General features: G+C 41.2%; 1 protein-coding gene across 3 annotated transcripts in view; it reads right to left on the reverse strand.

The window, feature by feature from the left end:
* The window catches only part of AFF1 (ALF transcription elongation factor 1), a 156021-nt gene that overhangs the window by 29485 nt on the left and 114166 nt on the right, over nucleotides 1–12370 (reverse strand). For all 3 annotated transcript variants that reach the window (XM_063310427.1, XM_063310428.1, XM_063310429.1), the window contains 2 exons: nucleotides 2248–2302; nucleotides 1972–2009 (listed from right to left, as the gene is read on the reverse strand). In XM_063310427.1, the coding sequence (XP_063166497.1) occupies nucleotides 1972–2009; nucleotides 2248–2302 (93 nt within the window). The remainder of the gene's footprint in view (nucleotides 1–1971; nucleotides 2010–2247; nucleotides 2303–12370) is intronic.

The following is a 12370-nucleotide window of genomic DNA, read 5'->3' on the forward strand; positions in this document are numbered from 1 at the left end:
AGGCTTATGGACACAACTCAAGTAGATTAGTTACTTTGCTGCAGACTAGAATGAAGCCATATTACAACAGATATACCTACTGCTTTTTAAGGAAATCAAAGCTTAAATATATGCATGCATGCTCCAGGTTTAAATGCAAGACTCTCCCCACCCCATCCCCAGTATTTCCAGGGCAACAATTGTTTTGCCTTCTCTTCATGGCTGGGGTGGGGGGCAGCTGAGGGGCATTGACACATTGGTTCTTCCTGGGAAGCTTCACTCCTAATATTATTGAGAAGTAAGCCCCACTGTGTTTAGTTATTCCATTACAGCTTTAGGTCACGCTTGAGTTTCTCCTTAAGAAATCACTTGATCCTGGAGGTTGAATAATTAGTTGATATTCAGACAAATTGCTCCCCCCCTTTTCAAAAAAATTAACAAGTCTGGAGCACTTGACATGTTTTCTTGTAGCTTGGATGCCTGCAAAGTATTGGTATTTCATTGCCATTTGCATATGGAAAGCTTTGCAAAGCTGCTATGCTGAATGAGGATTTCAGTCATGGGATATTGCCCTTAATGGAAACAGAAGTAATATAAAAATAAATATACTGAAGAACAGGGATCCTGTAGCGTGTGGGTGAGAAGATGCACACTAAAATCCAGCACTGCTGGAACAAGATTGTTGTGTTACAGGCTCACCTATGGGGGTAGATTGCCTTGAATTTCATGCCCAAAGGCGAAAGCAGAAATGAGGTAAGTTCTAGCAGAATTGTTAGATTATAACATGACAAACCATAAAACCATCTGCAATCTCTGAATTAAATAGTACTGTGAAGCACCTACATTTGCTATTTTTTTTCTGTCAGACTTGCTCATAATGTTATAATATTTCTATAGAATCTTTTTGTAATCTGTAATATTAATTGGAAACTATCAGCATATTCTCAGAGATTCTGGCAAAGAAAATCCACATTTTGTGGTCTGCTCAGAGCACTGTATTTTATTTTGAATTTTCTATAGGATTACCTAAGATGACAACTGTTTTTTCCATGGGGTGGGCAGCTCTGTAATTTGTCTCCTTCTATGTTGTACATTTGTATTTTAATATTAAAAAGATACATTTAAAAAGTTAAAAAGGAGGAATTAAACTTCATCACTGCTTTTCTTCTTCTTTTTTTTGGTAAAGTTTGATTTTGTTTATCTCCTATGAGACTTGTTTATTTCCCAAAGAGGGAAAGAGAGACTGAATTGTCTAGCCACATGCCTCTCTGCTGCTACCAAGCTGCAAGCCCAAAGCAGGAGGCAGGGCCAGAGCATGAAGACCCAGAGGGGTTCTGGGGAAGTATGTTTTAGACCTCCAGCCTTTCACCTCAGGGGCTCACCTATCCACTAGACATGACTGTTAATAGACTCAGGTAAAGCACTGTTCACTGCTCAGTATACATGCAATAAAATATCACTCTTAATGGAAACAAGGAATAAAATGGGTAGTATGCTGGAAGAGACAGGGAGAAGAACGATTCTTTGATAACAGATCTTGATTTTTAAACCAAATTTTACAGCAAGGCAAAATTAGATTATTTGGCAATATCTGAGACTGTTCTGGAAATAATGAATACACTTCTGAATATACATTGTTTCAAATTACCTCTATAGTTTTCCTTCATGGAGCTGACATTGGCATACATAAATGATGCTCCATATTATATTCACTATCACTTCTGATAGTGATGAGTTATTAAGGAAATACTGTTTTGCTCATTCTTATCACAATCCTGAAGTCAAGCAACACAACTCAATCTTTTTCCAAGTTTTACTAACTTATGTCAATTTCAAATCAGCCTTACAAATATCTGTGAAAGATTTAGCTTGTCTCTTAACTTTTCATACTCTCTGAATATTTTTGCAGAAATTTCTACTTATACATACTGAATATTTACATCAAGTTTTGCCCTCCCCCATTTCCTCTTATTCTTCATAAAGAAATTGTACCTTGGAGGCGTTGAGGAGGAAGACGGTTTATCAGAAACCTGGTAATAGGGAAATGAAAGAGAGAAAGCTTAGTTTAAGCAGTTCATAGAGAAAACAGACCACAAAAACTTTAAAAAGCATTCTATAGATTAGAAAAATTATATAGTCTACCACAACCAGGTGCCCTGTACTACAACGCTCAAAATTCTTTGCTAGCACAGCCGAAGGCCAGAAATTCTGTGAGTTGTACATAAGGTTGGGGAAGACTGATTCTTAGTTGTATATACAAATACTGACTTGGTCATCATCGCAGTCTTCACTGTCACTGATCTCTAGATCTTTATGCAGTGTTCTGAAAGGCAAAAAAATTAATAGTGCCGATCAATACTCAGACTTGAACGATCATAAATTCATTTTGGAAAATGCAAGCTTATTCTTAAGCAACAGTCTTGGTTTTGTATACAACGTTCACAGGTCAGCTTCAAAAGTTTTACCTGTGTGAACTTCACTACCTGGTTAGCTTAGGAAGTGCTCTATACACACTACAGAGGACACAGCAGTTTTTCAGAAAGTGTTATTTATGGAACACAAATTTTCAAATTTGCATTGCAAAAACCCCAACCCACAGCCTCTTGAAAGCAAGAGGGATTCATGCTCCACTACTCACTGCCTAATAAAGAAAACAGTCATGCCATAAAGGAAAATCTACCAAATGTGATCCTGCAATGTATTCTTAGACATTGTAACAATTCTGATAGGCAAAACAGAATGTATCAAGTTAGTCAAAACAATAAACTACTTAAAGCTTGCTATGAAATGAACCATCTTCGTAATGCCTATCAACCTGGTTACGTTCACTGAGGTTTTGCCAATAAACAAATTAGAACAGCAGTGAGCAATTGGGCAAACAAGAAAAATTTAATTATACGTAACATTTAGAACAAAATCAATTAATTCAACAGCACCTCTCTAATGAATAAGAAATTGCATTACATTTAAAACCACCCTTTCAAAACTACTTGTAAAATCAGGAACATCTAAATGTGGAATTTGCATAGCTGAATTGAGTTAAAATTTAAAAAAATCATTAAAATATCACCCTAAGGAGATGTTTTAGTTTCAGTTCTGAAAATATGATCAAAAAGTTCTTTGCATCCAGCAACAACTTTCAACTTTGTGCTCAAACATTTTAATGATGGCATTTTTTTCATCTATCCACACAAACTAAAGACTACATCAAGCTGTTCTCAAAATGCTGAAATATGACCACTATGGGGATGGCTCCTGGCAGTGGTTTGATACCAAACAAAAAATGCTCTCAAGAGCCAAGAGAATGAAGTGATAGATAACCAGATCTGAATGAGAACACAGGAGATTAGAGCTGCTAGCTAGATAAGATCTATTTATTTATGCTTTTAAGTACACCTCTCCCCCCAGTACTGTGGATAAAACTCTCACACAGGACTGAGTGTGATTAGTAAACTCTATTTGTGCCATGTATTTGGAAATTGCTATGCTGGTTAGAATGTAGTAATATTCTGGCTGAAGAGCAAGTAACATTCAGAGGGGATATCAACTTTGAACCACAGTATTAAGTTACACCATCTGGTGGACAAATACACCAGCATTTCCTGGGGAGCCTTGTACGTGGCAATTGTGGACCTTAAACTGGTTATTTGACTCAGTTCCTAGAGACAGGCTCTGGTGGAAGTTAAAACATTCCTCCATCTAACAGTGACTGTTACTCCCTATTATGCCTCAGGATGGTATCTGGATGCCCAAAGGCCAACTGTCTGCTCAAATCCCCATTCAAAAAGGGGTCAATCAAGAGTGTGCTTTGGCTCCTCTTCAGTATCTTGTGCAAGTAGTTTCCAAACTGGACTTTCAGATCCTGAAGTCGACAGATATCTGTGCTTTTCTATGTCAGTGAAGTGCCTATTCTCTGTACTACTCAAATTACCTAAGAAAACTAAAATAGCAAAATGTATTATACATTATATCAAAGGAAAGCTTGTGATATTCTCAAGAAAGAGAATGAGCCATAAGCACATATGGGTGAAACAGGCATATTTAGAGCAAGCCAGCTCCTTCAAATACCTTGGAATTACTATTGAGTCCCCTCAGGCATTTTGGAGGGGACAAAGGTCTATCTGACTGTATCCAAGTTAAGTCCTGAGTTTCCTTTTCAATTACATACGGGTGGCGCTTAAAGTTTTTAAGGCCAAGAAAATTAGTCAAATGCTGTAGAGTTTTCAGGTTTGTATCCATAAACATTCTCAACACCGGAAGCCGTTCAATAAAAAAATGTTAACAACTGTATTCCAGGCCCTCTGATGTATTCCCAATGTGTCTTTATGCATGGAATGAGAGATGCTCCTCTGCAATACGGTGTGGACTTGTTGCTTTAAATGTTGGCTTAAGCAATTTTTTTTTAATCTGGACCTTTGACCTCCTCCAATACTCCTGAATGGTTATACTTCTTGAAAATGGTATTGAATGTTTTAGGTTCTCAGATCAGGTTTTGAGAAGGTTAAGATTACAGTCAGGTGGTGGCTGTTAAATCTAGGCCACCAAAAATAATTTGATGGGAAGAAGCCAACACAAGAATCTTTACATTATTATTTAATGTTGTTTATGCCTCACATCAAAGAGCTTTCTCTTCCCCAGCTGAATACCTCACCATCAATGCCTTTGGAAAGGAAATACAGCAAGGTATCAGTATCAGAATAGATTAGTCCCTGAGCCGTCACAGAAATAGGCACGGCCATGCATGAATTCCTACACTGCTGCTTTTATACAGACTACCACTCCGACTTATTAATACCCCTTCTAACCAAATTAATGGTAAAACAGAGTCATTATATAATCTCTAATCAGATCAGTTATTACAATGAAAGTGTGTACATGGCTGACTGTTAAATATGTTTTAGTGGAACGGTCTGATGTTATAATCTTGATAACTTATGGATGCTAGGATATTAAGTGATGATATTTTTGGTGCTGAACTTTGATAGTACACAAACTGACCTTATTTATTAAATTTATATAGTCACCCATCTCACGACAGGTGGCTCTGGGCAGTGTATAACTAAGCTACAAATAGGTAGTTAATAAATACTAAACAATCATTATAACAATCATTATTAAAAACATCAAAAAACTATTGTAAAAACTAAAAAAGAAGGAATATGAGGTGGAGAGATGTTAATAGTTAACACCTTAATAATTCACCAGTCCCCTGGGGTCCACAGGCCTGATGGCACAACCAGTTTTTGAGGCACCTTTGAAAAGTCAAAAGTGATGAAGCCAGTCTCACTCCAGGAAGGAGGATATTCCATAGAGCAGGCCCCATAGCAGAGAAGGCCCACCACCTAGGGCCCCCCAAATGTAGCTCCCTAAGCCTGTAGCATGCTCTCTTTGCTAGATCTGATTGGATGGGAAGATGTAATCGGGAAGAGGTGGTCCCTCAGATAACCCGGTCCCATGCTATGTAGGGCTTTAAAGGACAAAACCAGCACTTTGAATTGGACCTGTAAATGAACTGGTAATCACTGCAGCTCGTGGAACAGAGGTGTAATGTGCATTCTACTAGGAACACACAAAACTGCCTGTACTGCTGCATTTTGCACCAGTTGAAGCTTCTGGATACTCTTCAAGGGCAGCCCCATGTACAGCACATTACAGTAGTCCAACTGGCAAGTGACTGTGAGGAGAGCCCATAGCCACTCAGTCTTGCCAGAGTTCAGTTGAAGTCTGTTGTTCCCAACCCTCATAGCCCCCAGACACCAGGATAAGATGTCCACAGCATCACTTAATTCACCAGGGGCAGAGATGTATAATTGGGTATCATCAGCATAATGATGATATCTTGCCCCATGGCAATGGATGAGCTTACCCAGCGGCCACATGTAGATGTTGAATAGGAGGAGAGAGAGTACCAACCCCCGCGACATCCCACACAGTAGGGGGCCAAGGGCAGGATGTCTCCTCTCCAATCACCACCAACTGGAATCGACCCCGGAGAGAGGAGATGAACTAGCACAACATTGTGTCACCCACTCCCAATCTTCTGAGCCAACCCAGAAAGATACCATGATCAATGATATTGAAAGCCACCAAGAGATCAAGTAGGGCAAGGATGGATGCCCCCATCCCACCCATCTCACCCATGCCAGAGGTCATCCAAAAGTGTGACCAATGCTGTTTCCATCCCATACCCTGGTGTGAATCCTGACTGAAAAGGATCCAGATAATCCACTTCAGCCAAGGTCCTCTGAAGCTGCTGCACCACCACATTCTCAATCACCTTCCCCAAAAAGGGGAGGTTAGATACTGGATGATTGTCCACTATAGAGGGGTCCAGCAATAGCTTTTTGAGGCAGGGGTGAACCAAGGCCTCCTTAAGAGGTAAAGGAACAACCCCCTCACTCAAGGAAGAATTCATTACTGTTAGAACCCACTCGCACGACACCCGCCCCAGCTCGCTTTAACAAGCCAGGAAGGGCATGGATCTAAAGAGCAGATGGCTGAGCTCCTAAGGGTCCTGTCCACATCATCAAGCCCAACAGGTTCAAATTGTTCCCAGATAACCGGGCAAGACTCCTCCTCAGGCATCTTCTCTGGACCTGCAACAAGACTGGTGTCTAACTGAGAGTGAATCTGAGTGACTTTGTTTGACAGATGCTCAACAAATTCCTCTGCATGCCCCTGCAGGGGGTTCTCTGCCCTCTACTCAAGAGGACACGTCACCCAAAACATGGCCGCAGGACAACTACCCGCAGACACAACAAGGGTGGAGAAGTACTGACACTTTGCCACCCTTACCGCCACAAGGCAGGCCTTTTAAGTGGCTCTAACCCATGTCCGGTCGAGTTCATCCCCTGTAGAATGCCAGAGATGCTCTAGACATCTCTTCTCTCATTTCATCTTCCTCAGCTCCTCCGTGAACCATGGGGAGTGGCAGGATCCATGAGAAGAAAGTAGTCACATTGGCACAATCCTATCTAAAGCCTCAGCTGCCCTCTTATTCCAAGCAGAAACCAAGGCTTCACGTGGATCATGCAGCAGGCCAACGGGAACAACCCCTAGCTCCCTTTGAAACCCATCTGGATCCATCACTTGCTGGGGTGGACCAATCTAATGAGTCCAGCCTCCCTGCAGCGGATAGGGGTGCAGAGAATCCCATGGTAATCAGGCCATGGTCTGAACATGACAAAGGGGACACCAAAAGCTCCTCCAATTTCAGATCACATAATTACTGCTCCGACAGAAACACCAGATCTGGTGTGTGACCACTGTCCTGTGTCAGGCTCTGGATGACCTGGGGTAGGCCCATGGCCACCATGGTGGCCATGAATTCCTGAACCACCTCAGACCTCATCCCCAGAGAAGACAAGCTGAAGTCCTCCAAGACCGTAAGTCTGGGGAACTCCACTGCCAACGCAGGGATGGAGTCAAAGAACTCAGGTAGGGAGGTTGCTATGAAGCAGGGAAGCTGGTACAATAGCAACAATCCCAACTGATCCCTACAGCCCAACTTAATCAACAGGGTTTCACATCCGATGTCCTGTAGTGCAGCACCCCTGAAAGTCATAAGTGGTTCCCAGATGACAATTGCCACACTTCTACCCCTGCCCCAGGGTCTCAGCTGGTGCCACACTCGAAACCCAGGCAGGCCATATCTCCAAAAGGGCCACCACCCTTTCCAGGCCCAGCAAGGTCTTGGTAATACATGCCAGGTCGGCCCTCTCATCAACAATTAAATTGCAGATGAGGGAGGCCTTATTACAGATCAACCTGGCATTTAGCAGCAGCAGCCAGAAACCAGGGCATCTGAAGGCCTGCTGACCGGGTTCAGGGACTGAGACCAAGGAGCTGGAATGTGAAACCGGTATAAGACACCGGTCCTGTGTTCCCCGAGACTGGCCCACTCCTTGTCGCCCGCCAAATCTCCCATGCCCATCACCACAATGCTTTGGCCTGTCCATATCCCCCCAGAGGCCATATTAACCTCTGATCTGGGGGCCTCCCATAGTGCTCAATCCCATCCATCCTGGGGAGGGGAAGCTAGGCACTCTGAGGCACTTCAGCTTCATTGGCTCTCAGCGCCATCAGAGTACCCAGTGGCCATTTCCCCCACTCAACCCACAAACATGCACACAAATATACGCAGCACCCTTACACTCAGAGGAGCCCCCCTCCCAGCTGCTCTCACCTGCTGGTACGGGTTCCTTTCCCATTCACTTACACCCAACCCATCTCCTCCTCTGGCTCTCACCCAGAGGAAGAATCACACAATCAAATCAAAGCCACCTAGCTGGCAGATGGCAACGTATTGAGTGGTTGTCTCATCCCCCTCTAGATCTAACAGAGGGAAAGGCAAGATGGGCTCCACGGTGTATGTGTGTCCACAGCAGACCTTTAACCATAAATAAAGACCATATCTCTCTCTCTCACACACACAAACACGTTTTCACAAATAGCAATCAAGGAAATAAACCTGTTTCTGCACTACAGTATGAAAGAGAAGTGATTAAATTTTCTTTTAATAATTCTTTCAATTTTTTGCCTACAGCAGATATGCAAAGCAGCTGAAGGGCCTTGGCACAGAATTAGCACATACTTTGCATGCAAAAATCTTAGGTTAGACCTCTGCCAACTCAAGGCAGGAAGGATTCATGATCAAAACTAGAAAGATTTGCCAACCAGTTTATACAACTCAGGGCTAGATGCCCCCAAATCAATATAAGGCAGCTTCTTAAGAAAATGGAAGCACTCTGCATGTTGCTGGAAATAAAAATAACTGCTGTTAATAAAAGAAAAAACCGCGCTGGAGATAGTTTTGAGTAAGAGAAGCCAAAGCTATGAACATACTGTATGTATGGCTGTCCATGAAGAAGGGGAAAAGACCAACAGCTGCCTCCCCTAGATCTATCACCACCACCACCACATATTTTGCTGTTCTTGCATTCAAATTTTCCAGTCAGACTTGTGGGGGGACGGGGACGTGAGGGTAGGTGCACCTTTATCTATCCAACCAGGGAGGCAAAATGCAGGCTAACTTGTTTTCCCCACCTTGAATCCCTTTTTCTTTAATTTTCACAGGTGTTAAAAAACCAATGCTGAGGGTGATCACACAAACCAAAATTAAAGCCATGGAGTTCATATTTGAAATGAGATGTGAAACAGGGCCGTTTTCATGGCTTTGTTTCTTAGTCGTCTGCTATACAGCTTGTTCCTGGATTATAGCAAAGGGTGTCTGCAGGATGTGTTAAAAAAAGTCAAGATGGTGGCTGTGATCGTGCTATGGAAGTTCTACCTGTTTTATGTCTGACACATGTAAAAAACATGAACTCCCTGCTCCTATTTGAAGGGAACACTGCAACAAGTAATTATTATACCTACTGTACACTGCAGTCTTCACTGTAGCCCTCCAGATGATCCATAATCATACGAGACAAAGCAATTCTGTGGCATTGGCAAGTTACTGAATACAATTAGTAGCAGTGAAATCAGTCCCTTGTTTAGCCTTGATTAACGTAAACACTCATCCTAATGAAGTTCGCTCCTTCGGCATTTGTGTGGTACAATGAATCCTATTATGTAGAGGAGATATATCAAGGGATTATGCCAGGATAACTACAAAACCCGGAAGGCAATCCTTCAGATACATATTGAAGTTAATAATAAGATTCCCTGCATGAATGTCCCTTTTCTTCCTGGTTCTACAGTACTGATTTATACTAAACTACAGAACAAACAGAATACGATTACCCAAGAAAAGAAAGTTAAAAGCATATATAAGAATTTTGGAAACCTAATAGCAAAAGCAAAAAGCAAACTAGTGAAAGTTTCACATCTCACATTCTGAACTGGTACAAGATTTTGTAATTATTCTTTCATTCAAATGGGATCTTGTGGTGGTGACAATGCACTCACTATGGCCACAAGAGAAGGAAGTAGAAGAAAATGTGCAAAGGTTATTTAATTCAGTTAATTTATATCCCATCTTTTACAGGGGCTCCCTTTCAGGTACTGATTAGACTTAGACTTATTTTGTTTCAGAAAGTTGGCTGCATTCTATTAGCACAACTTCATCAATTCTCCTGGGTATTCTGAACTTATCTATACAGCATGCAGAACAGAAGTGGTAGAGTTAACTATTGGACTTTAGGGACTTGGTTCCATGTTGCCACATCATTCATCTAGCATGCAATGAGGAGAATGCTTTAGTGAAACTTGGCATAATAGTAGGGATCTTTCAAAATGATAAACCACACCTGCATTCTGCTAGGAATCTAGAACTGCATGTTTCGATTCTGCACAATGGATGAAGAAATAAGCATCAACTCCACAATTGGTCATCTTGGTCAATGCCAGGTAACAAATGCATATGCCATTTGTTTGGTGCATTTGTTTGATACAGTGGTTAAGATGCTGGACTAGAAATCTGGAGACCATGAGTTCTAGTCCTTCTTTAGACATGGAAGCCAGCTGAATGACTTCAGGGACTCTCTTTGCCCATCCCATGTCACAGGGTTGTTGCTATGGGGAAACAGGAAGAGGGAGCACTAGAAGAGCACTGTACAATCAATCAATGCTGGCAGTGCAACTTCTGTTGCACACTACTTCTGATTGCTCTAGTGTTTATATGCAGGAAAATACAGAATTCTGCAAGTTGAAGTCCACACATCTTAAAAGTTGCTGAGATTGAGAAATACTGATCTAAAGCAGAAAGTCACTTACTCCCCAGCCTCCCAAAATATAGTAGTATGCTTTTCTGAGATAGATAGATATTTGAAAAAAACAGAACAAAAACAAAAATTTCCCCCTTGAGAATAAGATGTCATTGTAAAGACCACTTTTATTATCCAAAGATGACATTATTTATTTTTCCATTATCTTACCATGGGTTTCTTCAAAAAGACAGATACAAACTGTCTCTGTTGGCACATTATTAATAGCTTCCAGATAAGCTGTTAATAATGTAGCAACAACTTTGCAATTGACGGATTATTGCCAGGAAAGAAAGGACATGAGTCATCACTCTACCTGGATACATGTGAAGAACATTTCCTAGGCAAAGATTTCAACAAGCTTTTGTGTACTTTTGTTGAAGGGGAAAGGCAAAACTAACGAGTTACATTTTCTCAAAATTCATCCTTTTCTGTTTTCTAAGCAAACCATTTAGGACATATTCCAGTCAACCTTTAGTGTTTTAAAATTCAAGCTTCAAGTTCAATGAAATTTTAAAATGCTTGAGAGTACAGTGTATCACAGTCTACATTTTTTTCCTCAAATATTTTAAAATTTGTACTCTTAAATTTTGACTTACATTGTAGATACAATTTTTAGATTTGTGTACCGCAGAGTTGAGCATGCAGTAGCAAGAACACTATAGATTTTTTTTTTTAAGTAGCAGATACTGAATTTTTAACCTTGCAGGAACTGGGGAAGAAAAGGACCCATGCTAGATTTTTTGAAAACAACCATGTGTGCACGCACCTGCATGCATTCTGCAACAGACTGGTCTCTTTTCTAATCATTGTCAAATAGAGACAATGAACTTGCCCCTGTTCTTGTAAACAAGAAAAGTAGCTTCCATTCCAGCAAAGACAGGTGTTAAACCTGAGAGCCAAAGTCAAGAATGAAAAACCCCTTGGGTAATCTATGTTTGCTCTGTAAAGCTGCATGCTTCATTTGGGCACACAGATGCAGAGGGATTTTAGCCTCTAATTAACCAGCACAAATGCTGCTTGTTTTCAGTTGGCTATGCTATGCAACTGGAGTAACTCAAGGTAGCTGGGATTTCAGGTGATCACATGGAAAGGAAAGGAAAGGAAAGGAAAGGAAAGGAAAGGAAGTAATGCATAGAGAACTACATACAGATAATTTAGAACTGTAGTTTCAACAATTAAATAACAGAATGAAATATGGCTATTATTCAATCTCTGGTTCCAGTGATTCTCTTCCACACCTGCAGAGTGATTGAACATTCTCATTAATTGATGATTTAAGCTTTCCTTGGCAAGAGAAAGGAGACCTTCTCCGCACAAAGACCCTTATAAAATGAGCATTAACCATCTTAAAATGCAGCCACATCCAAAGACTACATTCTGTGTCCAGACATAATTGAAAAGGATGCAGACAAAACACTGGAGCTGGGTTTTTTTTATATCAGAGCAAAATCCTCCAGGGCAACTAAGCCCGCTATTCTAAATTTGGCATGGGCTGATGATTCACAGGAAGACACAAGCAATTCTGTCTTGAATGGCTGTGGAGTAATCCCCTTTCATCCTCAGTTATAAAGAGCTCGGCTTTACTCCTACTCCTCTAAAACCAATCTGTCACTAATTATATGGATTTAAGGTGGTCCTCAGGGGATGAGACAGGCAGAAGGGGCAACGTCAGGTTCACCAGT

Source organism: Candoia aspera, chromosome 8 (assembly GCF_035149785.1).
Source record: "Candoia aspera isolate rCanAsp1 chromosome 8, rCanAsp1.hap2, whole genome shotgun sequence".
Lineage (NCBI taxonomy): Eukaryota > Metazoa > Chordata > Lepidosauria > Squamata > Boidae > Candoia > Candoia aspera.